Source organism: Grammomys surdaster, unplaced genomic scaffold, assembly GCF_004785775.1.
Source record: "Grammomys surdaster isolate TR1022 unplaced genomic scaffold, NIH_TR_1.0 211, whole genome shotgun sequence".
Taxonomy (NCBI): domain Eukaryota; kingdom Metazoa; phylum Chordata; class Mammalia; order Rodentia; family Muridae; genus Grammomys; species Grammomys surdaster.
This window is the reverse complement of record NW_021604656.1, coordinates 3764167-3791100: the sequence shown is the minus strand read 5'-3', so window position 1 is coordinate 3791100 and position 26934 is coordinate 3764167. Positions and strand designations below refer to the sequence as shown.

General features: G+C 51.1%; 2 protein-coding genes across 4 annotated transcripts; both read right to left on the bottom strand.

The window, feature by feature from the left end:
- Window positions 1-5429: 5429 nt before the first annotated feature.
- On the bottom strand, window positions 5430-12613 carry Tspan17 (tetraspanin 17). 3 transcript variants are annotated; one of them, XM_028772073.1, is made up of 9 exons: window positions 12517-12613; window positions 9667-9717; window positions 9446-9592; window positions 8943-9113; window positions 7089-7214; window positions 6807-6854; window positions 6150-6266; window positions 5984-6045; window positions 5430-5610 (listed from the first exon to the last, which is right to left on the bottom strand). In XM_028772073.1, the coding sequence occupies exons 1-9, from the start codon at window positions 12601-12603 to the stop codon at window positions 5574-5576; spliced, it is 846 nt and encodes a 281-aa protein (XP_028627906.1). In that variant the 5' UTR covers window positions 12604-12613; the 3' UTR covers window positions 5430-5573. The 3 variants fall into 3 exon arrangements, with proteins under 3 accessions (XP_028627906.1, XP_028627907.1, XP_028627908.1); XM_028772074.1 differs by lacking the exon at window positions 6150-6266; XM_028772075.1 differs by lacking the exon at window positions 5430-5610 and having other exon boundaries at window positions 5985-6045; window positions 6807-6850.
- Window positions 12614-14553: 1940 nt separating this feature from the next.
- Window positions 14554-17715, bottom strand: Eif4e1b (eukaryotic translation initiation factor 4E family member 1B). The gene is made up of 8 exons (XM_028772159.1): window positions 17698-17715; window positions 17191-17251; window positions 16953-17106; window positions 16587-16682; window positions 15948-16011; window positions 15216-15329; window positions 14957-15096; window positions 14554-14668 (listed from the first exon to the last, which is right to left on the bottom strand). Exons 1-8 carry the CDS (start codon window positions 17713-17715, stop codon window positions 14554-14556), a joined length of 762 nt encoding a protein of 253 aa, XP_028627992.1.
- Window positions 17716-26934: the final 9219 nt, after the last annotated feature.

Genomic DNA, 26934 nt, shown 5'->3' with positions numbered 1-26934 from the left:
AGTGAGGGTAGGGATCAAAGCTGAAAGTTACAATAGAACTGGAGCGAGCAAGGAGTCCTACACAGCAAGGTCATGAGAGCCGACGACCACACGTGTTTCAGAAGCCTTGGGAGGGGCTGGAGAGACTGCTCACTGGCCAAGACTGCACGCTGCTTATGCCCGTTAATTTTTGTTCATTTGACACAAATCTAAACATTCCCAAGAAGAGGGAACCTCAATAGAGAGATGTCTCTGTTAGATTACCCTGTGTGCTTATCTGTTGGGCATTTTCCTGATTAATGATTGACACGGGAGGGCCCCGCCTCCCGCCCCCACCCCCGCCCCCACCCACTGTCAGTGACGCCTCCCTGGGAAGGTGATCTTGGACTGTACTAGAAAATAAGCCGCCAGGTAGTGATGGAGCACATCTTTAATCCCAGCATTCGGGAGGCAGAGGCAGGTGGAGCTCTTAGTTCGAGGCCAGCCTGGTCTACAAAACGAGTCTCAGCCAGGGCATCTGCGCTGGGCATCTCACCACCCGTAACTACACTCCAGAGAATCTGCTACTCTCTTCTGGCCCTTTTGGGCACTCGGAGGTGGGTACACACACACACACACACGAGAATATTTTTTTAAACTTAGCAAAAAGGACTTTGAAAATTTCAGCATAATGAAATGACAAACATTTAAAGAAATAGGCACACTAATCCTTAATTATTCAGTGTATTGTACACACACATCAACACACTGTGGCTGAGCAGACCAAGAGCACTTGTTGGTCTTGCAGAGGACCCAGTACCCACATGGTGGTTCACAACTCTCTGTAACTGCAATTCCAGGAGATCCAATGCTCTCCTCAGTCTACCACAGACAGCAAGCACATACACGGTGCACAGACACACACGAGGCAAAACACTCACACATTAAAAAAAAAAATTGAAAATCTAATAAATTTTAAACATTACATAGTATTCCACTAATGTATACAATTTTATGCCTTTGTGTATCCGTTAAACTAAACTAAGCACTGGCTCCTCTTGTAGGGACCCGGGTTCAATTCCCAGCACTTATGTGGTGGCTTACAACTGTCTGTAACTCCAGTCCCAGAGGAATTTGACACCCTCTCCTGGCCTCTGCAGATACTAGGCACATAGATACACTCAGGCAAAAACACCCAGACACATTTAAAAAGAAAAGAAAGAATCAAAGAGAATATCTACAGGCTCTATGCAGATACCGCCATTTTATACAGGGGCTTGAGCACCATTGATATGTCGCAATTCCTGAGGGAGGAACGCACACCCTCGGGATGTAGGGCTGGAGGAGAACAGAGGGCCACCTAAAGAGACTTCAGTCTCATCACTTTGTTCATTGTTGTTGTTTTAGCTAAAATGAGTCTCTGTATTACCAGTGCTATCAAAAATACCTTAAAATTAAAAAGCCTTTGCTACATCTCGCCTTCACACAGAGGCCCGCTCTGACCGGTACACATCTTTATTGGTACTGGGGAGGAAACCCAAGGCTTCATGCATGCTATGCAAGTACCAAGGCTAGCCCCTGCATTCCCACTCATTGAGGCTAGCCCCTGCCCTCCCACCCACCAGCTCTGTCTGTGGCTCCCACAGTTTGGTTTCTGGTGGTGATGCTTTGTCCACATCCTCAGACCGAGGGACAGAAAAATCCCAGCCTGTGAGGCAAATCTAATCTGTAGCCTGTTTTGACCAGGCTCCAGAGCTAAAGATAATTTTCTGTTTTAATGGTGAAGAAATCAAAAGAAAGCCAAAGATTTATGACAGCTGAAACTTAGATCAGATTCCAGTTTCTGCATCGGCAGATCATGTCCCTGGAACCCGGCCATGGCTACTTGTTTACATCCTGTCTCGAGCTGCTTTCTGCCATGAAGGCGGAACTGAGCACCTGTGTGGCTCTGTGACTCTGGCTCAGGATATTTGGCTCCATGCAGACAAAGTCAGCTGACCTCAGGTCTGGACATCTCCATGGGAATGTGGGATATCTCTTCCCTTTTGTATTCCGAGTACTGAGAACACTGTCAGCACACAGTAGGTGCTTAGCAAACCTACCTGAACAGATGGAGGTGAATACAGAGCCTGTTGCTTCAGCCTACTAAAGAATGTGAAACACACACACACACACACACACACACACACACACCATTACTGTCACATTCTCCAGCTCTGTCTGGCAGCTATCACTGTACAGTCTTCTTGAGCACTGGCAGAGACGTCCCTGGGGGCCTCATTTACTCGAGTCCCTGGAGGAGATAACGAAGAGGATAGCAAAGCCTGAACCTAGCACCAGTAGGGTGAGCCTTTATGTCTCTGAAATATTGACATACCTAGCTTATTTGAAGGAACCACTTGTCTCCTGGTTGATGGGTTATGCTGCATGTGTTGCACTTTGCTGCCCTCTGGTGGTCATTTGGAGAGACTGCCACCAAGGAACATAAGACTTAGTTGCCTAGGACACCTTCATTCAATCCTATTTGATTAACTTACCAGAAATGCAGAAGCTTGTCAGCTTGGGCAAGGCCCCTTCCAGGTCCCCACTCACATCCTCCCCTGGGGTAATTGGGAGTCACAGCAACTTCTCTACCTGCCCCAGGTCTCTGCAGACATCCAGTTTGGCATGTATACTGCACCCTAACAGAGTAGGAAGGTGGCCTTGCTCCCTATGGACCAGGACCCACCTAGAGGGATGCAGGATGCAAGCCCTCCCTGTTCCCTCGTGTTTTCTGCATATCTGAGAAGGCAGCTCTGTGGGTGAGGACCACATGGTACAGGGGGCGCCGCTCCGTGAGCTGTTGTGGGAAGTGGAACTCTAGTCAACCCCAGAGTAACCAAGAAGTGCTTTATGGTTTAGATCTGAACAAGCCTCCCAAAGGCTCCTGCATCTGAAGGCTTCGTTCTTACGGAGCAGTGTACAGAGGTGAGGCCTCTGGGAAATGACAGGCTCATGAGGACCCTGGCCTCATTGACGGATTAACCCATGGATGGCTTCATAATGATGAGAGGTGATGGTAAGGGAGGGGTGGCTAGAGGGAGTGGGTCCTGGGGCAAGCCTCCGGCAGGTATGCCTTACCTCAAGCCCCTCCCCTTATGCTGTCTGGCTGCCGCTAGTTTAGCAGCTATGTTTTCCCACACTCTCCTAGCACTGTGTCTTACCTCACTACAGCCCAGAGGATGGAGCCAAGCAACACTGAACCAGATCCCGTGAAACCGTGAGCCAAAAGAAACCTTTCTTCCCTTGATTTTTCCCAGGCATCTTGTCGGAACAAGAAGTTGACAGAGTGATAATCACGTGCCTCTCAGCATATCCTCACGATACTAACGACTGCTCCCCGCCTGCCTCTGCCTTAGAAACCCCAGTCTCTGGCTCTGCCTCTGTGTGGGTGGTGGTGTGTTTGTGATAAGCAGTGGTGGGCAGGTTGGGGCAGGGGGTCCATGGAAGGCAGATGAACAGACAGATGACACGAAGGAGTGGGTGGGAAACTGGAGCTCCTGTAGCAGGATGATCTTTGGAGAACTCTGGGTCTGGCTCAGGTCCCCACTCCTACACCATGTCATCAATATCGTGGCGCCTTCACGTTCCATGCCCATGCTCCCTGCTCTTCACCCACGTCACCTGTGCAGCCATCCCAGCTCCCCCACACCAAGCAGCTTTGGAGATCCTACCAAACAAAGCTGATGCCAGAACCTAGATCCCGGTCCCTCGGAGACGGCGCCCTTCCCAGCCCTCCTCCCAGGCTCTCCAGCTGTCAGTCATCCTCTCCACAGCACATATTACCAACAAAAACGCTTGCCTCCTCGCCATCTGTCTCTGCCATGAGGAGGCAGTGCGGGGTGGGGACTTCGTTTCTCTCTCCTGTGTCACTAGCACCTAACAAGATTCTGATCTCACTTTAGGGAATGATGACTTGACACCCTACACTGGTTGCTAGTTCAGTACACAGGTTCCACCAGACCTATCAAGAAGACGTGTGTAGCGCGCCAAACTCTAGCACGAGGGGGTGGTAGCATCTGTGTGCCTCCTGTGCTTCAGGCGGCCTCCCACCCTTCTCTGAATCCGTTTCCTCATCAGAAAAAGAAACTGTAACTCACAAGGGTGTTGTGTGCTTGGGGGGTGGGGAGATGTAGCCATTTGAAATGAGAAAAGTAACACTTTCGGAGCTGTATTTATTACAGTGTACAAACCAGCTCTGCCCAGCCTGTGCCGGGGGCAAGGCTATCAGGTGCCCAGCCAGCTCCCAGCACCCCCATCCAGCTGAGTAGTCAGGGCCACTGTGAGTGACACGGGAGCTGAAGCTGGACCCAGGACTCTTCGTGCTGCCTGCAGGTTTGAGTTAAAATCTGGCTGTCTTCCAACAGCATTCAGACTCCCAGCTTCTCTAAGATTTCTGGTGTTGGCCCTGCATTCCTGCACCACTGCAATCAGCTACAACTGAACAGCAGTCAGCACCCGTGGGTGAGGCCCTGTCTCGATACAATTCCTACCATGCTCTCCTGACCTCCCAAGCAAGTCATTACCCTCACCCGAACTGCACAGATATCTCATCACAGAACCCCTGCCTTCCTCTGTCTGGTCTCCAGTACCAGTGGATGCCAAAACAAAACAGGTCTCACTCTCTACTCCACTCTTGTAACTCACTGAGGAAACATCGTACCAGAGCAGCGACCTTTGAACCAGCCCACCCCTCCATTTGCCCAGCGCAGGGAAGGGTTAGGGAAGAGTCATTTGACACATACTGTCCCTTTGGGCAGCTAGACTGTCCAAGCCTGAGCTGCTCTGCTTCTTTAGAAGTTTGCAAGCCACCCCTGGTAAGCCAGAAGGTACTGAGGTGAGGTTGTGAGGAAAATCAGCAGAAGAGAATGTGGTACTCATGTGCCCTCTGGTGGTCACAAGGCGGAACTGCAGGGATCGAAGTTTTTGAACCAATCATTGACCGACCTCAAAACAGATTCCCCTCACAGATACCAGGCATTCCCTGAGTACAATCCCTGTTCCCAGCACTCAGCCACTATATGGACATTCTGACATCCACCAAGCTGTACCTTCGTAGGGATGATCTCCAGAACCCTGTTCTTCAGATCTTTATGCCTTTCTTGAAGTGGAGATATAACAGCCTTAAGGTGTATGCCAGGAACAACCCACAGAGGTCAGAAAGGTCAACTTTCAGAAACTAGGAGTCAGGTACATAGAACAGACCAGGTGAGGTGCCTCTGTGTCCCGTTGTAGATGACCCTAACACAGCCATACCCAGGAGGAACAGGAGATGTCACCTTTAAGGCAATATACCCATTTGAAAGGCTGTCTCAAGTGCATAGTCTACCCAGACCTACAAGGCCTTGGTTGGATTCAGGCCAGGGTCCTCACTGGAGAGCTCTGTAGAGGCCATGCTGACAACAGAACCTTCGAGGATGGTGAACATAAGCCACTGTTTTTCAAAGTGTTATTTATTGAGTCGTTTGTAGCCATCACCGTGTGTGATCCTGAGAGGCAAGCGAGAGAGAGGATTCTTGGACCCATTTCAAAGGCTGTGACACTGAGGCCAAGGCGAGCTCTGGGCAGGCTCGAGGTCATGGTGAGTATGGAGAGGTCTGAGACAGCAGGCTCCTAAGCCACACAGATACATCCCACAGTAGACCAGGGGACACAGGTGCATGCCCTACCCTCCATCTCCCCTAGAGCTCTAGAAGGGCCACTGCCTCACAGCAGTGGGGCAGAGACTCCAGGTGTACTTATGAGTGTGCTTGCACACACACACAGGTACACACCCCACACACAGAGCTCTGTGGCAAACAGCCCCAGTCCAGCCCCACTGGCTTTGTGGGTGGGTGGGGGGCAGTAATGAGCACCATGCTCACAAAGCCAGGTCATAACAGATGTCCCACAGGCCTTGCCATTGTGAGTGAGGCAGAGTGTCCTAGGAGGCCCCCACTAGAGCTCTGTGGGTCAGGCATGTGGCCGTCACCCCTGGCAGCCTCACCAGTTGGCCTTCACTGCCTTGATGTCACTCATGAGGTTCTGGGCCAAGCAGATGCCAAATATCTGTAAGAGAGAGAGAGAGAGAGAGAGAGAGAGAGAGAGAGAGAGAGGTGAGGAAGAGCAGAGAGCGTCAGGCGGGAGGAGGGTGTGCAAGCCAAGGCTGGTACCTGGAGGAGGGCTATGCCCACCAAGACCCCGGCCACCACAATCAGGTTGTCTTGCAGCCATTTCTCAAACTGGCCCACACAGCCTTTGGTGTAGATGGAGCCTTGCTGCTCAAGCTCCTGAGGAGACATGGACCAGGCTCAGCCTGCCTGCCTCAGCCTGCCTGCCTCAGCCTGCCTGCCTCAGCTCAGATCCCCCGCCCCCTCCACCTTGCCGAGCCCATCCCTGCTCCAGTGTCCTCCCCAACTGCTCCTTGGAATTCTGCCACAGGGCCTTTGCACAGAAGGCTTCTTCTCTGGGTTTTAGCCTGGCTTTCTGCTCTGAAGAGGCTTTCCCTGACTCAGACCCTACCTATTAACCTTCTAAGTTCTCAGCTGAGCTGTCTTAAGACATTTAATGTGTCTATAATTTCATGGTTTTCTCTTTCTGCTCCCTGAGTGTAAAATTGATGTATTATCTCTCTATCAACCAAGGTCTCGAGTGATGCCAACCACAGCATATGCTCCTCAGAGAGGGATGAGCAATCCAATACCTCAAACCCACCCAGGGCCAGTTCCACTCCACAGAAGCCCTTAGACCTTCCGTGGGAGCTTATGAGAGGTTCCCATGTCACCTCCTGTATTCCAGGCTACCCTCAACCCTGTCCTCATCCCTCTCACCAGTTTGAGTCGGATGTCATAGCCACACTGGGTATTGAGGACATCTTCCTGAGGGGGAGACAGGCCATTAGCAATATGCTAAGGGAACACCCTTGAGCTCACCCAGATCCTCAAGTCCAATGCCCCTCCTTCACAGAAGAGCAAACGGAAGCTTGGGTTTTACCACGCCCACTCATCGGCAGTGAAACCCCAGACTTCTCCGTTCTCTCATAGACACCAGAGCACACTGGCATGCACCTCCCACCGCTAAGGGATCCTACCTCCTCCCAGGGCGCCACTCACCGCAGGGTCCCTAACACAGCAGGAAAAGGGCACCCCACAGCGCTCGCGGCTTGGGTTCAAGTCAGTGCAGTTGAAGTAGATATTGAGGTTCCAGTCATTGGGCCCTCGGGCTCCACAGCAAGACCACTAGGGGGAGAGAAGAGTCCAGAGTGAACAGCTGGCAACCAGGCCCAACCCTAGAGCCTCACCCTAAGGAGCAAGCTGGCTGGGAAGGAGGGACCCCCCACCCACACCCCCCAGCAATAGGCCTGAGCTCATAGGAATCAGAGTGGAGACCCCAGAGGTGAGACACTGAGTGGAGGTTGTGGCTTCCTCATGGACTTCCCTGAGGGGACAGGAGAGGAAGCCCAGCCAGATTTGCCCTCCTGCCCCTTTTCCATCCCCGTCCACTCCACAAACGCCTGCTGGCATCATGTTGGAGCCCCAGTTCCCCTCTCCAGAGGGGAGAGTGCTTGCTTGTCTTGCCAGATGTGGCCATGGCAACCCCAAGTCTGCGGTGCAAGAGCCTGTGACTGCAGAGCCCTAAGTGAGCTACACCAGCTGCTGAGGAGACGGTCGTGTGGGTTGCAAACGCTCTTGGATGAGCACGAGACGGCTCTGGTCGTAGACACAGACCCTGTAAGCACAGCCGGGGGCTTGACGCCTGGCCATGTGGTTTGTGTGTGCAGGTCTCAGACACAGCTGAGCCAGCACCTGTTAAGTGCCTGCGGTCCCTGCTGGGGAGCCATCCTGTTCCTTACACCCCTCACCAATTCCTTCCTCTCCTCACGGAGTCGACAAGGTCACCATTCAGAGGCTCCATTTCAGCCCTCCTCACAGTGTGTCCGCTCCTCCTGCCTCCCCGCGCCCCTCCCCCAGCCCTATTTTATATGCTTAGCATCCTCTCCCCAGCACACCGCCATCACGAAGGGAACTGGCTGCACATGTTAAAAACACCGAATCTCCCCGCACCTGGCTCAGGGCCTGGCGTATGCCGGGCCTGTCCCAATTCCATACTGAATAGAGAAAGGAAGCACACCGGAGCTACAGGCTACAGGACTGCCTCTGCCCTGCACAGCTTCGGGGCACTGCTGAGCCCCAGAAACAAATCTTGGTGAAGGTGACTTGGTGTGACACGAGGTGTGGCCCCGAGGGATTATAAGGACTGGAATGTGCAGGTGGGGATGTTTTCCGAGGCTCTAAGTACAGAATATGCAATCATAGATAATACACAATGCTTGAAGAAAAACCAGACTGGGGCTGGAGAGATGGATTAGTTGTTAAGAGCACTGGCTGCTCTTCCTGAAGACCCAGGTTCAATTCCCAGCACCAACATGGCACCTCACAACTGCCTATAACTCCAGTTCTGGCTTCTTCAGGCACTAGGCAAACACTTGGCACACACATACACACACACAAAACACCTATACACATAAATAAATGAAACAAGTGTCGCTTTTGCTCTGATATCTGCACAAGGACAAAATCATCTGTCACCAAACCAAAGTTGTGATGCTCAAAATAAAAGAAGAAGGCTGAAGGATTAAGACTGTACAAAATCTGGGGCATAGTTGGGGAGCACCAGCAACGCAGCCCTGGCAGATACTCTGGGCACAGACCTGCATTGTATGCACCGTTTCCTCCTCTGGCCACCGTTTCCCAAGCCTGTATCTCTACAGGACTAGGCACAAGGAAGTCTAGGGAATGAGCAGGAGCTGGCTTCTCCTGGGACAGGGGCTCTCAAAGGTTCCTTCCCTGGCCTCTGCTGGCCTGGGTGGGTTAGGAAATGGTCCGTGCACACACAGAACTTGCTCCCTTTCTTGTGTGTCCATCAGGTGCCCTTTGCCCGAGGCCCATGATGGGCGCCACACTCACATATTCCTGAGCAAAGTCGATAAGGTTCTGAAGGTCAATATCATCCCGGTAGGCTTTGACGTTGTTGTTAATGAAGAGATTTAGTTGGTCTCGGATCCAGTCCTTGAAAACGAAGGCCAGGATCCCCGCCGCCAGCTCCAGGAAGAAGATGAGGCCGAGGAACACAGAGAACTGGGTTGGGGGGGCACACAGATGGCGAGCATTGGAGAGTCATGGCGTCTGTGGACAGGGAAGAACTCCCACTACCTCTGTCAAGACGCAAGGGAGCCATAGTTTCCAGGCTCCGCCCCCTATCACTTAAGCGCCGCCCCCTCCCAACCCTGCAGTGTGTGCTCTACCGCTGAACTTGTTCCCTGCCCCTCAGTACCGTGTTCCATTGATAAAAGACAGCGTAGTTTTACCTGTTTCTTGTCTGGTCACCTTGGCTAGGCAAGAACTGTATGGAAAGAGGTTAAGAGTCTCTGGTGGATCTGGGGTAGACAGAGACTTAGAGAAAGACTTACAAACTTGAGCAGGAAGGTGTTTTCCCGGAGGGCCCCGATGCAGCCAGCAAAGCCCAGCACTGACATGACTCCCCCGACCACCACAAACAGCCACACGGGGTCAAGACCGCCTAGATCTGTCAGCGCTGAGATGTTGGAGAGAACACCCTGAACCAGGGAGTAGACAAGTATGAGGGAGTGACTCCCCTCACCCTCACCCCCGGGCAGCCCCTCTCTCTTACCTTCTCACCCCAGGCCCAGAGACCAATGGCCAGGAACAGGGCTCCCAGCACCTACAATAGCAGGGAGAGTTCAGGCCTGGGCACTACACCAGGGTTTTTGACCGCCCTTGACCCATCCTTGACCTTGGGAGCTGAGAGAGATGCCCCACCCCCACCCCCAAAGCTGTGAATGGGTCTTGGCAATGTATCTATCAAGGACATCGGTTAGGGAGTCTTCCCCACAGGATAGCTAGAGGAACTGAAGCTACCCACCTTAAGCCTCATGCTGGACATCAGCCCCTTCCTGGACTCTCTGAGGACTCTCTCAACATGGAGCAGAATCCTGAGAGGCCCCAGCCTGGCTCAGAAAACATCTGGCCTCAGACATACTTGTACCTTTGTTTTGGCTTTTTTTTTTTTTTAAGATTCATTTTTTTTTTTATTTTTATGTACACTTTCTTCAGACACACCAAAAGAGGGCATCAGATCCCATTACAGATGGTTGTGAGCCACCATGTGGTTGTTGGGCATTGAACTCAGGACCTCTGGAAGAGCTGTCAGTGCTCTTAACCACTAAGCCATCTCTCCAGCCTCTCTTTTGGCTTTTTGAGTCAGAGTCTCATGGCAGTCATCAAGGCTGGCCTCCAACTCACTAGGTAGTAAACGGTGACCATGGGATCTTTGACTTTTCTGGATGCTCTACCTAGAACTCTTCTTCCTCTTGGTCCTCCTTGCCATTCAAACCCCAGCTGCCCACTGCCCTCTCCAGACACTTAGGTGTCTGTTTGCTTGGTGTTTCCTCTGTACAGGGCAGAGAGGGCAGAGAGCAGGGCTAGCCTGTCCTCTGATGTGCTCACGGGCTAACAGCGATGGGGCACTGAGGTGTCTGAAACAGAAGGTGATGGTGGGGTGTGGACGTGAGTGTCTGGAGCCAGGGAGATGTCAGGGTCCCAGCAAGCAGAAATGACTGTGGAGGGGAGTTAGGTAAGAGGCTAGGGCTGAACAAAGAGGGGGGCTGAGCAGGAGGCTGGGAAGTTTAGGAGGGACTTAGGGAAAAAAAAAAACATTGGCTCGACTCTTGTCCAAAGATGAGGTAAATCAGATGGGATGAGGCAGACAACGTGACACTGGCTGCACACCCCAGCACAGAGAAGGCATTTCCAGGGAGGATACAGCAGTGGACAGAACCCAGCACCAGGGAAGGAAGGGGAGGTGGAGGGGGGTGTTGGTAGTCTCTTTTTCTCTACTCTGGTAGTGTGTTTTCCTCAAAGACTCCATGTCTAGGAGCTGCCACAGGTCAGAGGTGAGAGGGTGGCTGGCTTTGATCATCAGGGCTCTCCAAGCAAGGAACTGAGGCTAGACAATGAGAAAGATTAAGGCGCTATCGGGAGCCCAGGCTGCCCAGATGACACCTAGCTGGTGTCCAGATGGCATAAGTAGAGCCCAGCAGAGAGGCACAGACCTATGACCCTCACACTTGGGAGATGGGACATCAGGAATTCAAGGCCCATCTCCAGATCCTCTGTCACCTTTCCATGCACCTGCAGCCAACAAGATCTGATCCAACCCTGACTGCCCCATGCCGCCCAAGCATGGGACCTTAATGTTCTTTCTGTCCACCTTCACTCCCCCGCCCAGACCCTGAACAAAGTGGGGACGTTCATCCCTCCTCCTCTCAGAGTCACTTCAGCCTGCTGCTCTGCCTTCCCTCCCCCCCCCCCCGATAATCACCTGTTTCTCTAGACAGTGACTTAAGCTCTCACCTCTACCCTTTCAGCCCCCTAATCTGTAAACTACACATGATAATAATAAGGTAGTCGAGAGAACAAGCCTCATTAGAACTCATTTGCTATTAAGCTGGGTGTGATGGCTCACATCTGTAATCCCAGCACTCAAGATGCTCAGACAGGAAAACTGCAGCAAATTCCAAGTCAGGATGGGCTAGAGAGTGAGACCCTGTCTCAACAACAAAAACTCTCATTTAATCGAACAACCCACAAGGACAAACTCCAATACCAGCCCCTCCCAGACTGGAAAGCTAAGGCCCAGAGAGTAAAGTAGCTTGCTCAAAGCCTCTGGCTGGACAAGGCCTACTACACTCAGGCCCTTTGACTTCCAGACCAGCGCTCCCTGTAGCTGCCCACACCCTTCAGAACAGAAGACTGCTGAAATCCAAGGACACCCACCATAGGGCAAACCCAGCAGCTTGTGGGTGGAGAACAGAGATGCTGAATCTTGCTGAATGTAAGTTGGAAAAGCCTGGTGTAAAGGAGGGCATGCATGGCCCGCTTTGGCAATAGGATGGGGGAGGGAGAAGAGAAAGATGACTTGGCAGGACCAGGACACAGATGCCACACAGAGGGAAGCCTCTGTTTGGTCAGCTACGGAATGCTGAATGCTGCTCCCAAGGGACAGCTCCCTGTTCTCAACTGGAACTCCTTTCCCTGCAGAGGCAGAGGCCTTGGCTTTTGTCACTCCTACCCTCCAGGCTCACAAGCTTCTGAGCGTCGGGCTAGGACCCAACCTCGCAAACCTCACCGCACCACGCTGGGAGCTGGAGTGGCCAGGAGGCGGGGCAAGGCTCGTCCTCAACCACCGCGCCCCTGCAGTCTTCCGGCAAACGCCGCCCCCTTTTTCCTCCCAAACTTGGGGCTGCAAAGAAAAACTCCCAACGCACCCTTGCTGGGACTGGGTCCCGCCTCCCAGCTATCCCAGTAGCTCCCCAGAGTAGTTGAGGACAGGGCATTGGGGTGGAGGGGCTGGGGGGGACAGTCCCCGGTCGTAAGCTCCTGAGAAGAGTCTCCCTCACCAGCAACTGAGACTCCCTAATCCCCATCCTCAGCGCACAGCGAGAAGCGGACCCGCACTCACCCAGAAGACGATGTTGAAGCCAAACAGGAAGTATTTCCCACAGCAGCCGACCTCAGGGTCCTGGAATTGCTGGTGCTTGCCGGGCATGGTGAGTGGCCACCTGCCGCCCCGGGAACCCGAGCCGGGGACCGGCCCAGCCCTCTGCGGGCCGCCCAGGCCTGGAGCAGCCCCGGGCCTAGCCCGGTGGCTGCGGTTTCATGGCCAAAGCCACACAGCTCACCGGCTGCCCCGCCCGCTGTGGCACCGCCCCCGGCGCTCCGACCGCCACACCCGGAGTGCGGTGCCCTCATCCGGCCCCGCCCACAGTGTCAGTCCACACCCCGCCTCAGCATGGCTCGGTCTTCTTGAAGCTCCGCCCACGCCCCGTCCCAGCCAAGTTGAGTCCTAACGAAGCCCCGCCCACACCCACGACTCCGCCTCCAGCCCGGCTTAATCCTCCCAGGCTCCGCCCATATCTTGCAGCTGTCCTCCTGAAGCCCCGCCCACGACCCGCCCAAAACTCTGCCCTAGCCAACCTGTTCTCGAGCCCCGCCTCTAAACCGGGTCCCACCTCTGATCCGCCCCAGACCCCGCCTCCAACCGGCCTCAGTCGTCCTGGAGCTCCGCCCTACTCAGCCTCAGTTCTGAACCACAGACCACCTCCTTGGAGCCTCACTCCTCTCCAAGACCCTGCCTCTGGGCCAGTCTTTGGCTACACCCCAACCCCACTCAACCCCTTGCAACCTCCATCTCTGAGGAGTCCCCATCTCTTCTCTACATGCAGTCGTGTCTCGGTAAGCTCCCCAAGTCCTCAATGAGCCAACTGACAAAGCAAGTGAGCCAAGTGTGAATGAAGACTGTAGATCTCCAGTCTAAGGCTCAAGAACCAGAGTCCATTCCCCAGGGATAAGCAGCTGGGGATAGTGGGACCAATGAACAGTGCCATGCATCCACACACAGTGGAGTTGAATACAAACAGGCTGGCGTAACACGCATGTTCTGTTTTGCCTATTCCTATGGTAGGTAGCCCCTGTCCCATACCATCTTGGGCTTTCTCTGGTTTCCTTGGTACCTGGGACTCACTGGAGTCCTTTTGACGCAAAACAGGACGGGGCAGATCCAGGTTTAGGTATGCCTGATCTTAAATACTTAAGATTCCAAGTTTGTTCCAAAGTGTTTATTTATACCAGATACAAAAAGGGCCTTAAGCATCATTAGCGTCAAGTGGGCCCCTTCTAACAAAACCATGGTGAAGCCCAACTACCACTGCAGTCTCTTCATGGCGTGAATGTTTATCCATCCATCACTTCAGCAGGCGGAGAGACACAGAACCCACAGGACGGTCTTTAGATGGGAAGGTTATGCAGGGCATTCTCAGTCCCGAGTGCCCACCTGTCTTTACACAAATGCTCAAATGCTTGAGTTTCCTCTCTAACCTACTCCATACTTGAGGAGAGGGAGGATAGGACCCAATCACAACAAGTCTAGGGAAGGGACAGATTTTAGGATGTGTACCCAAGCTACAGATCTGATGAGGACAACCCATAATAAGCCTTTAAGCTCACAGAGAATTGAACTCCTTAATATCAAGTGGCCTAGAACCCTTCTTCCAAGACAGAAGAGCCTGCCTCAGGCCACCTAGGATTCTGCTGTCCTTATTTGGCAGGGTTGAGCCAGGACTTTGCTTCACCCTGCCTTTGGCAAATAGCCACATGCAGGGCTAGCAGTCGAGAGTAGTTTATAAGTGTTGGCCAGCTGCCACAAGGCCTCAGCCCAAAAAATGCTGAAGTTATTATGAATGCAGGCACAATGGTGAATTCCTGCAATCCCAGTTATGTAGGCTGAATCGGGAGAATGGCTTAAGACCATAAATAAGAGGCCAACCCGGGCAACAAGTGAGACCTTATCTAAGGGGTGGTGCTTATACGAGTTCCTAGAAAGAGGTAAAGAACCAGGCCATCCACCTCCTAAGCCCTGCCCCAGAATCCACAGTGCAGTCTTCCCTGTCCATCAAACAGCAGGAGGAAGGTGCCCAGTGAGTAGTGTCTGAAGCCCGCCTCACACCACAAACTTGTTCTTGGCTAAGGAGTTGCTCTTGGCAGCGGTGTCTGCATGGGCCTGGTACCCAATGATGGTCTTCGTGGAGAGGCCCAGGCTCTCTTTGTATATTTGCCTAGTATGGAAGACAGGGTAAGATGGCAGACATAACCCAGGCCCTATTCTTTTGTTCAGATTATCTCCCTGGTTCCAGCTCCAGCCTCACCTGTTTTGCAGTCTTACTCATAGAGCAGTACCCGTAGTAGAACCCCTTAGTGAACCTGAAGGCTTTCATTAAAAATAGTTTGGGTCTAAATTCCTACCTCTTTTATATAAGTGAGTGCAGAAGAAGGGAGAGCCAGTCTGAAGGCTTCCAGAGGTTTGCCCTTGCAGCCCCCCAGGACCATGGGGAGAGGATCCTCACCCGATGTGCATCACGCCGACTTTGTCCTCTGCTTCGCTTGTCCATAGGGCAATCTTGTCCCCCTTGGTGCGGATGTTTACGACAGCACCACACACCTCCCTGCTGTATTCCTTAAAGCTGTCCCCGAGCAGACACAGCAACTGGGCCGGAAAGAGGACTGGTAAGTGCCCCAGCTTGGATACAGGGTCCACCCCAGCAGCTTTGAGACCATTGCCTTTCTAAGGCCCACACCTGCATCTCTTCCCCTCCCTCTACTCACTGTCTCCAGCCACAGACGGTCCAGTTCAAGGTGGCGCTGTTGTTTGGCGATGCTGAGCAGCCAGCGGCCGCCCCTCTTGTTTCTGCTGTCTTCCCACATGGGTTGGATACCTTCCTGTGGGGAGGGCTGGGTCAGTCGCCTCCCTTTGTTAAAAGGGAAGTGGACACCAAGCTCCCTCTGCACAGAGCCTAGCCTGCTCTGTACCCAGGCCTTAATTTACCTACCTCCCCTCTTCACAACAGGTGTCACCTCCAACCACTCAGCTTCCCACACAAACCCCTTCCAAGACCCCATAGACCACTGAGCCCTGTGTCCCCCAAGCCCCTTGCCCCCCCGTGCCCCGCTGTTGCCACCTTTGGCAACCTCATCTGTGTGCTTGTCACCTTTACTGAACAGGATTAAGGTGCCTTTGGGTCAGAATTTCTGTGGGCTAGGGTAGATATCCTAGCTTGGCTGTGTGGTCTGCAAACCTTGTGGCCTGGAAGACACCTGGAACAATCTCTAAGTGCTGATGGTGATACCTCCAAGATGAGACGGGACGTTATGAGGAATGCCCCCCAGCTCACCTTACAGGTGCAGTTCTGATGTCCATGCTAGTTTAGAAGCCAGGCCAAAAACCTAGGCTCCATCCTTGAGGCCCTTTCCTCTCTAGACTCACGCATTCATAGTTGCCCATGCCCCAGTCATCCATGAGGGAAAAGCCCTGGAATCAGTCCCTGGAGCAGAGCCTACCTTAAACAGAGCATAGTCACAGCCAGAAGAGAGCTTGCTGGCCAGCTTGACATGGCTGTACATCCTGGAAAGACCCCACCCCACACAGCGGTTTCAAGGCTTCACAGCACATGATTCACCTGACCCTGTCTTTCCAAGTCCTCTCTAGACCTAGCTTCTAACCATCCACATCCTCCCTCCCAGGGCCTCCCCACACCCTCTACACACACAAGGGCCCAGCCACCTGGAATTCCTTCTCTGGGAACTTGTCTGAACTAAAAAAGCCTGGTGAAGTCTACATCATTAGGGCGTTGCAGCTGGGCCTCCTCCCTGGGTTAGTGGCCTTCCTCAGCTTGTCTTTGGCACACACGCTAAGGTGGCAGCCTGATAATCCTCACTGTAGCTGAGCTAAGTTTCTAGAGAGGAAAAAACCTGGTTAGAACCACAAAGCCACGGAGTAGCAGGGCTCATTCCTGCTTCTCCCAGACTCTAGGTTCTCCTTAAGTCCTGAGAAGCTTACAAGTGGGTGGCCACAGCCTGCCAAGAACCTACCAACCCTCAGCTCCGAGCAAATGTTGACAAGGCCCTGAGAAGGTGACAGGCTATGATGCCTTTGACCCCCCCTCCCCCAACTCAGAGCTCCTGAAGGCGGACACTCACGCCCAGAAGTCCTCCACGGTGTTAAACTTCGTGACTAGCTGCAGGTTGTCCTGCCAGGCCCGGCTTCGGTCGTTCTTGAAGAACCACAGAACCCACCTGGAGAATAGGAGATAGAGGGTCAAGACGCCACATGTCCAAGCCCCGCAGTGCCTGGGCTGCCAAGTTTGTAAAGTAGGAGGTGAGATCTGGGACACACAGTCCCCACAAGGTTTGGGAAGTCAGCTATCCCTACAGGCAGGGTGAGCAGGTATTAAACCTCCACCAGGATAAGTCCGCCGAGTGGAAGGCAGGATCCAAGGTCACAGGCAGCTCGAGAGGCACAGAGACTGGCCTCTCAGCAGGATAGTTTCTCTGTGGCCTCCCTACCTGTACTGCAGGGGGTGTAGCTTTCTCTGGACATCGGGTGGATGGGGTGGATGTTCTGTGTGGGAGTTCCTCCTCAGAGTCTTAGGGGATCCGGGAAGGTCTCTGGCTTCTCCTCCTTGGACTACCTCCACAGTTGCTTCTGACGGCTTTTCCTCTGCTTCTGACGGCTTTTCCTCTGCTTCTGATGGCTTTTCCTCTGCTTCTGATGGCTTTTCCTCTGCTTCTGATGGCTTTTCCATCACTACCTCATTTTCTTTCACCACCTCCTCCTCCTGCATTTCACCCTCAGCTTCGCTCGTCTGACCAGAGAAAGAAATAAGGGTGAGCTGTAGCAGAACAGTGATGGCACACCCGCCTTTGACCCTAGCACTCAGGAGACAGAGGCAGGCAGATCTCTGAGTTCCAGACCAGCTTGGTCTAGAGAGTGAATCCCAGGACAGCCAGGACTACACAGAGAAACCCTGTCTTGAAAAATAACAACACGCTGGGCGATGGTGGCACACGCCTTTAATCCCAGCCCTTGGAAGGCAGAGACAGGCAGATTCTGAGTTCGAGGCCAGCCTGGTCTACAGAGTGAGTTCCAGGACAGCCAGGACTACACAGAGAAACCCTGTCTCGAAAAAAAACAAAACAAAACAAAAAACAAAAGTGACTAGTAAGCCCTGGCTCTGGCTGACCCCCGATCCCCATGGTTTTCACCCCAGCTAGTCAGTTGCTCTGAGAAAGGCAGATAGGGTAGACTCACAACGTCAGAAGTAGCCATGACAAAGCTTAAGACTCTACCGGCAACTAAGACGCCCACAGCTCCTCGCTTTTAACCCACCAGAGAACCCAGTCTCACCTGGGCAGACAGGTGAGTGGAGGAGACAGTGTGAAGAGGGGCGGGGAGTGGGCTAGGGGGTTACTGGTTGGAAGGTGATCGTTCATCACCCTGCACAGCTGTGTCAAGAAAAACCTGTCCTCAGGCAGAGTGAGACTCAGAGAATTAAAAGTAAGGGTCAAAATCTGGGTCTGTTCTTAGGGTATTTGGGACCTACTAAGGAAAGCCTGAATTTGAAGCAAACTGTTCTAGGATGACAGAGGTAGCAACACACACACACACCCTCAGTTTGTGCCCTCAATATTATCCAGTGGTATTGGTATTTCTCTGGCTCCAGAAGCAGCTGAGTTTATAAAATAGCAACTAGTGAACTGGCCAGTATAGGCCTGTGACCCTAACCTCTGGGAGGTAGGAGCGGGTCGCCCAGAGTTCCAGTACTGAGGGAGGTCCCAGAGCCTTAAGGGAGCTTCTCTCCACAAAACAGAAGGATAAACACTTGCTAATGCTTAGAGACTGAGACATTTGCATTAAAAGCCCCATCCCTGTTTTGTCTGAGAACTTAGAGAGTTTTGTACCCTGAGGCTTTCTATCTTGTAGAACCCCCATCCATTATGTGGTTGTCCTCTGTACTGGCTGGTTTTGTGTGTCAACCTGACGCAAACTGGAGTTGTCACAGAGAAAGGAGCCTCCCTTGAGGAAATGCCTCCATGAGATCCAGCTGTAAGGCATTTTCTCAATTAGTGATCAAGGATGGGAGGGCCCATTGTGGGTGGGGCCATCCCTGGGCTGGTAGTCCTGGGTTCTGTAAGAAAGCAGGTTGAGCAAGCCAGGGGAAGCAAGCCAGTAAGTGACATCCCTCCATAGTCTCTGTATCAGCTCCTGCCTCCATGTTCCTGCTCTGTGTGAGTTCCAGTCCTGACTTCCTTTGGTGATGAAGAGCAGTGTGGAAGTGTAAGCTGAAAAAACCCTTTACTCCCCAACTTGCTTCTTGGTCATGATGTTTTGTGTAGGAATACAAACCCTGACTGAGACACCCTCCTTGCCTCTTGCCAAAAACGTTCATCTAAGTGTTCTTCACCTGGACGTCACTGGTCAGGCACAGTGGCACTGTCACCTAGCATGTTAAATCCTTCCCTATGCTGATCTACATTCCTGAACCCACGGAACCTCATTCCCTTCAGCTTAAAAATCAGGAGATGGAGGAAGATTCAGAACGTGAGGCCAAGGAATAAGGCCTGACTCAGTGCTCAATGGATATCAGGTGAGAGCTCTCCCTGGGCAGGAGAGAATCAGCTAGGAAGAGAGGGATGAAGCCAGGCAGTGGTGGCACATGCCTTTAATCCCAGCACTTGGGAGGCAGAGGCAGGTGGATTTCTGAGTTCGAGGCCAGCCTGGTCTACAGAGTGAGTTCCAGGACAGCCAGGGCTATACAGAGAAACCCTGTTTCGAAAAACCAAAAAAAAAAAAAAAAAGAGAGAGAGAGAGAGAGAGAGAGGGATGAGAAGCTAAGCTTTGCAGCTTCCGTGATCTCAGACATTATTCAACCACTGTCCTGACCAGTGACATCCAGGTGAAGAACACTCAGATGAATGTTTTTTGGCAAGAGGCAAGGAGGGTGTCTCAGTCAGGGTTTCTATTCCTGCACAAACATCATGACCAAGAAGCAAGTTGGGGAGGAAAGCATTATTCAGAGGGGGCAGGGTAGAATGCTCAACTGGAGGCTAACATCCACAGTTGTCAGTCCACATCTGTAACGATGGTACCGGGGCACAAGGCTCAGTGCTGGCATGCACTAATGGGCACCAAATGTGTGGGTGGAGCTGGGCAGCCCTGGGTTCTAGCCCTAGCACCGTTTTTGTTAAAGCTGTACCTTCTGTGCTGGGGGCTGGTGGGGACTCATCTGTGACCTGTACAAACCTCAGTCAGCACAAGTTTCTATGAGAAAGGAAAACAGGCTGGGCTGAAATCAAGTCTAGAATCTGACCTGAGCCTTACAGTGGGGTGGGTCTTTTATGAATGGGTCATAATTGGCTGCAGGGCTTGTAAAATGCACTGCTGGGGGCTGACACCACGGCTCAGCAGGTAAAGGCGCTTGCCACCAATCCTGAGGATCTGAGTTCAATCCCTGCAACCTACATAGAAGAAAATCAGCTTCCTTAAGTTGCCCTCTGACCTTCCAATGATAGCTCTCTGTGTGTGTGTGTGTGTGTGTGTGTGTGTGTGTGTGTGTGTGTGTGTTTCTGGTTTCTTGGCTCTGGGCTCAGCCTGAAGACTTGTGTTTCTGAAGAGTTCATTTGGCTCACGCTTCACAGGAATTAGTCTTTTGTGTCTGGGAAAGCACTGCCCACATTTTCATGGACTCGAAAGCAGAGAAAGGGAAACATACTCGGCTGGCTTTCTTCCCCCCTTTTCTTCAGCTATGACCCTCACCTAGTCTACAGATTGGTATTTCCCATGTGCAGGCAGCCTTTCCTACTCAGCCAGTCCTCTCCAAAAGTGAATTCACAAACACACCCAAAGATGTACCTCACTAAAGCCCTGGGCATAGATACTTTTATTCCAACTAAATAAACAAGCATAATTAACCACCACAAAACCTGGCACGATGGCATGGCGCATGCCTTTAACTTCAGCACTCGGGAAGCAGAGGAAGGAGGATCTCTATGAGTTCAAGGCCAGGCTAGTCTACAGGACAACCAGGGCTACACAGAGAAGCCCTTGGGGTGGGGGTGGGGGATGGGCAGGGATTAACCACTGCAGTCAGGTTCTCAGGCTACTGATGGAGACTGTAACCATGAAGATAATTGAGGATGCCCACCAGGATGTTAATGCGTGTCAGATGGCAGAAGCAGCAAAGAAGACGGAAAGGTGTTAAGTCCAGAAGCATTGGAAGAGAAGAGGACAGCAGTCCACTTACCTATTGCCATGTAGCACAGCCAGTCTTAGTGGCCTACACCAGTAAGACTCATGTATTGTGCTGGCAGGTCTGCAGTTTGGGCAGTACCTGTGGGATCATCTCATCTCTGCTCCAAGCCAGATAGGTTAGGTGGGCTCACAGCTTAGGGCTGAGAGCATCTGTCACTCACATGGGGTAGCTAGTACAGCTGTAGGCGGAAACCTCAGCTCTCTGTGTGACTGCTCATTTTTCAGTGTGGTGTCTGGGTTCCCAGGGCAGACATCCCCAGAGACAGGAAGTAGCTGCTGCCAGACCCTTGAGGCTCAGGTCTGAAACCTGGCTCAACCCCAGGCCTGCTGTGTTCTCCTCAACTACCAGGCCCCCAATTCAAGGCAGGGATCGAGCAGTTCAATGGTACCGTGGAATGCCTCGGGCACAGACAGCCCGGGAGGAGGCCAGGCAGGGCGCTGCTAGGATCTGTATTTGGTAGAGTAAGCTCTCTCCAGGGCTGGGCTTGGTCTCAGCTGCATCAGAGCCGTGGTCCTTTCCTGGCACAGGATGGCTTCCAGGCATAATACCACCTTCTACATTCTCCAGCCTGGAGCAGCACCCTGCATTGTGGTGGCTAAGGAGGGACACTAAAAGCAAGTCCCTGGGCATGCTGAGAATCTGGCTCTTAGCCAAGGTCATCCTGGCTGACCAGAGCAGCTCAGTGAGGCTGATAAGCTGAGGCGCTGGAATCCCAGCCCTGGAATTTCTTTCTTTCTTTTTAAAGCGTTTACTTTGTTTCTATTTGTGCTTTTGGTCAATGCGTGTCAGACTATGAGCCTTTGTCAGTGGTCTGTATGGTAGTGCACAAGCCAGAGGCACTTCCTAGAGGCAGGTAAACCCTTGCTGATGGTGAGAGAGGACAGTCTGTGGGGTTGTGAACAATGTGGTAAGGGAGATGGTATGAGACATTCATGAGTTAGGGGACTAGAGAGATGGCTCAGTGGTTAAAGGCACTCTCTGCAGAGAGCCTAGGTTTAATTCCCAGTACCCACATAGCTAACAGCCATCTGAAGCTCTAGTACCAGGGGATCCAATACCCTCTTCTGGTCTCCACAGGCACCACTACATGCATGTAGCGCACGTATAAACATGCAGGCAAAACACTCTCATACACTTAAGATATAAATACGTAAATCTTTGTATAAAGACATGACAAGTAGCTGAGCAGTCAGTGGTTCAGTGGTGGTGTAGACTTTTTTTTTTTTTTTTTTTTTTTGAGAGGGTTTCTCTGTGTAGCCCTGGCTGCCCTGGAACTCACTCTGTAGACCAGGCTGGCCTCGAACTCAGATATCCGCCTGCCTCTGCCTCCCAAGTGCTGGGAGTAAAGGCTTGCGCCACCACTGCCCGGCTGACTTTTATCTTTTAATTTACTTCTGTGTCTGTATCTGTGAACATGGATGTGGGTACCCAATGAGGCCAGAAGGGGGCATCAGGTCCCCTGCAGCTAGAGTTATAGATAGCAAATGCTCTTAACTACTGAACCGTCTCTCCAGACTCAAGTTGCTTTATTAGTATTATTAGTATTCCTTCACATTACATTCGTTTTCAATATTTTATCATTTATTTAATTGGTTTTGTGTGTGTGTGTGTTTTAGTTACTTTCGTATTATTATGAAGAGACATAATGACCAAGGCAATTTATATAAAGAAGCATTTAATGGAGGTGTATTGTTTCAGAGGGTAATAATACAGGATAACCATAGCAGACAGCATGGTAGCAGGTCGGCAGGCATGGTGCTGGAGCAGTAGCTGAGAGTTTACACCTAATCCACCAGCATGAAGTGAGAGAGAGCTAACTGGAATAGGCTGCACTTTTGAAACCTCAAAGCCTGCCCTCAGTGTGACACTTCTTCCAATAAGGCTACACCCTCCCCAACAGGCCACACCCCCTAGTCCTTCCCAAACAATTCCACCAACTGGAGACCAAACATTTAACTATATAAGCCTATAGGGGCCATTTTCACTCAAACCACCAGAGTGTGTGTGTGTGTGTGTGTGTGTGTGTGTGTGTGAGAGAGAGAGAGAGAGAGAGAGAGAGAGAACAACTTGGTGGACTTAGTTCTATTTTTCCACCATGTGGATTTCAGGGATTGAGCTCAAGTTGTTAAGCAAGAGGATACCTTTCCACTGAGACATCTCACTGGCCCTAAATTTGCTTATTAATTAGCTTGTAGTAGAGATTAGTGTAAATGAGTGAGCATACCACAGCACACATGCAGGGGTCAGAGGACAACTTGTGGCAGTCAGTTATCTCTTTCCATCATGTAGGTCCTAGGGATCAAACCCAAGTCATCAAAGGCTTGGCAGCAAGCACCTTTACCTGCTGAACCATTGATGGTCCCTCTGTCAAGTTTTGAAGTGTTAAGTAAGTGAAGAATATCTGGTAAAATTCACAAACTCCACAAAAATTGATTTTAAAAAAGTCATTCTGAACAATTCTCAACTACATTTTGACATCAAGGTCAGAAGAGTTTTGTGATGAGCACCAACGGAATTTCCGTAGTGGTGCCTGGAACGGACGCTGCATTGTGTGTGAGACTATTTTACCTCTCACTTAGAGGAGGACCTGATGCTTAGAAACTTTAAGAAAATCACTAGAATGGCTAAGACAGAGGGGAAGAGCTTGCAAGCCTTTCACAGTTCCAAAGAGGGAGTGGTAGACGTCTGTGCTCCTGGAAGTATCAGATGCAGTTTCTTCCAGATAGCTCATCAGGAAGGTTACAAGGTATCTTTTTCCCTGAACCAGGATACAAGGAGGTCCAGAAGCCTTCTGTTTGGGTGTTAATGTCTCCACCATGCTGAAGTAACAGAGTTCTCTGTTTTCTTCCACACAGGCTGTGCAGGAGTGTTACTGCAAGACCCCTACTCCCCACTGCACATCCCGCACACCGGCAGTGGGTAAGCCCCATGAAGAGGATCACATCATCTTCACCCTCAGTGTTGCTGTGAGTGGTCCTCTCAGACGTAGCCTCCTGTCCTGAAACCAGATAATTCTTCCCAGTGGACCAAGGAAGCAACCTGTTTGGATCTTTCTCTGTTTCTTTCCTTGACACTGAAGCCACTCCATTTTCTTTATCTCATGCCTCATCCTGATCAGAAAAGGCCAATGAAGTCTCTGCACCTGGATTTCCATCATCCACTCTTTTGCTTTTTGGTTTTTTTTTTTCTGTTTTTACTACTTTTCTAAACCAAAGCACCCTAGTTCTACGGAATCATCTTTCTGGAGATGGGATGTCTATGTTATTTTACCCATTCAGATCTCACATAGAGAGGTCTTCTGTGAACCCCACATTCCATTCTGAAACTTTCCTGTCTGCTACCCCAGAGAAGCCCCACCAGCTCTGACCATGGTGTGAGTCTTTCCGAACACACTCCTTGCTTTCCATCTTGCCTCCTTATTCTTTGTGTGTCTCAGAGAGGTCATCTGCTATTGATCTGAAAGTTTAGCTTTTTGTTTAAGGCCTTTTGGAAAACCAGGATGCAAGCCAAAGTTCAGGCTTGAGGCCCCATGATCCCACCTCATAGGTCCATGAGCACGCTCCTCCAACAGGCCAAGGTCATTCCTGCCTCAGCCTTTGCTTTTGAAGTCACTTCTCTCCCCTTCCCTCCTTCCCTCCCCTATCCTTTCCTCCCTCCCTGTCTCATAGTCAATGCTGGCCACGGATTCAAAATTGCTATGTAGCAGGAGACAATCCCACATTCTGATCTCACTGCTTCCACATGTGCACTGGGATTGCAGGTGTTTGCCACCACCCCTTATTTATAGGGTGCTGGAGATGAACCCCAGCATCCCATGTATGCTAAGCCAGCCCTCTCTATCCACAGAGCTACACCTACAACCTCAAATCTCTTTAGACAATTGATTTTCCCTCTGTATCCTTCAGAGCTTGGCTCAAATGTCAGCTCCTGCCCACCCTCTCTAAAGAGGCTTGCTGTCCCCAGGCACTCTCCAGCCCACCCCTCCTTTTATATCCTTCTTAGCACTGAGAACCCCTCATTGAACTATTCATCAGCAAATAGAATACATACTTGAGGGGGCTGGTGAGATGGCTCAGTGGTTAGGAGCATGGACTGCTCTTCCAGAGGTCCTGAGTTCAATTCCTAGCAACCATGTGGTGGCTAGCAACCATTTGTAACAGATTCTGGTGTATCTGAAGAGAGCTACAGTGTATTCAAATACATTAAATAAATAAAATCTTTTTTTAAAAAAAAACACACTTATCTGACAGATAGAACACCAATGACAGACTAAAGACAAGTCCACTGTGTCCAGCTCATGAACTAATGGGTTTATTGGACTTATCTACAGGAGGGTGGGTAGCCCCCAAACAGCCACGATATAGAAGAGCACACCAAACCCACCAACCAACCTTCCACCTACTATTACTTTAGGGCTTCAGAGACTACAGGAAGACCATGTGCAGCTGGGGACATGACAGGGAGAGAGTCACTGTCTGGTGACCTCCTCATCTGCCCTTAGACAAGAAAATGTTAGTAGGCCCAGGCTTAGGAGGGTCTTGTGAGTACTGCTCTGATTTTGAGATGGCAATGGCCAGGTCTTGCTGAGAAAGCTTTGCCCCACACCACAACCTACCAGCTCTGCTGTGTTGGCTCTCTGGAGAGGGTGAGCCCCATCTCTGTGGCCACACACTGCTCCCACATGTTTCTGGTCCCCATCTTCTATCACATCTTCTCTGGCTACATGCTCTTTGCTGTGGAGGCTATGTGACCAGGGGCCTCCAGCTCTCATTGCCGTGCCTGCCTCCACACCACGAGGGACTGTACCCTTAAACTAACTTAAACAGTAGAAATTTAGTCAGGCATCCCTTTAATCCCAGCACTCAGGAGGCAGAGGCAGGCGAATCTCTGAAAGTTTGATCCAGCCTGGGCTTTATAGTGAGACCTTATCTCAAAGAAAAAACAAAATCACAAACTCCCCAAATCATCCTCTGTCTTGCTTTTTCCTACTCTGAGGCACAAATAACTTTCCATCTCTGTCCCCCCCCCACCCCCCGCCTTGACCTGATTTCCTGTGCTCTTCATCTTACCAGCATTCAGAATTCTACATGCAGGCTGCAGAATCTCTAACCAGCTCATCTAACATCTGAGGCATCTACGAGCAATCACCAAGTGGCTCCATCTCTGGGAAGATAGAAAGCAGCACAGACACCATACAGCCTGAAGTGATGCTGAGCCCACTGTGTAGCAGGCCACGAGGGCTTCCCGGACACCAGGGCTGTGGTCAGGTGCTTGCTCTATTGGTGCTGGACACCCCAGGAAGTATGAGAGTTATTTGTGCCTCAGAGCAGGAAACAGCAAGACATAGGATGATTTGGGGAGTATGTATGTTCAGCATAGATAGTGTTTGTTTACACAATTTTTTTACTTATTTAAAATTTGCTTTAATTTTTTAAAATTATATATGTATGTGTGTATATATACATATACATGTGAGTCTGCACACATGAGCACACTCCACAGGCATGTGGAGACCAGAAGATTCCCTGCAGCTGGAATTACAACTGGTGGTGAGCAGCCTCATGAGGGTGCTGGGAATTGAACTCTGATCCTCTGAAAGAACAGTCACTGGGCCATCTCTCCAGCTGGTCTTCTTGATTAGTTGTTGGTTGAATCTAAGGTTATAGAACCCTTTGATAGGGAAGGTGAACTATATGTGTATATTTGTATGGAACATGCCTGTATATAATACATATAGTCTGTGATAAATACATAGTGTGCACATAAGCACATATATTTAATATATACTAATTCTTATAATATGTATTGATATGCATAAAACTATATTCTTACATATAAGTTGTTAAACATCTAAGTATGTAATATAATTTTCTATGTATCGAAAGTAGCTTGTTCAACACCTACAATCTTTGCACCGCTTCTCACTGACGCCATCTTGATTCATTAGTGTGTTGGTACATGGGGGTGCCAGCTCATGGCTCCTGACCACATCATCACGCTGTGCCACTGGGTGGATGTGCTATAAACGAAGTAATCAGACCTCTAAGAGGACGTTTAGAACATTGTCAGTGTTTTCTACGATGACCGTGCCTGTACACGTGTCAGTGTGCACACACGAGAATAGAGGTCCACAGGGCGCGTTCCTGGAAGGGGCGCTGCTGATCCAAAAGGAGCGCGCATTTACAGTCCTAGGAAACACTGCCAAACTGGCCTTCTAAAAGCCTCTGCCAGCTTAC

Bases quoted from the DNA above. Each gene is read 5' to 3' on its own strand.
- Eif4e1b (XM_028772159.1), bottom strand. The intron at 16,683-16,952 runs GTAGGGAGGCCA...CCTATTCTCCAG, and splicing joins CTACACCCCCTGCAGTACAG to GTGGGTTCTGTGGTTCTTCA. The intron at 15,097-15,215 runs GTGAGTAGAGGG...TTTCCGGCCCAG, and splicing joins ACCGTCTGTGGCTGGAGACA to TTGCTGTGTCTGCTCGGGGA.
- Tspan17 (XM_028772073.1), bottom strand. From the start codon at position 12,603: ATGCCCGGCAAGCACCAGCAATTCCAGGACCCTGAGGTCGGCTGCTGT. The intron at 9,114-9,445 runs GTAAGTCTTTCT...CCCCCAACCCAG, and splicing joins ACACCTTCCTGCTCAAGTTT to TTCTCTGTGTTCCTCGGCCT. The intron at 5,611-5,983 runs GTGAGGCTGCCA...TGTGTGGCTTAG, and splicing joins AAGGCAGTGAAGGCCAACTG to GAGCCTGCTGTCTCAGACCT.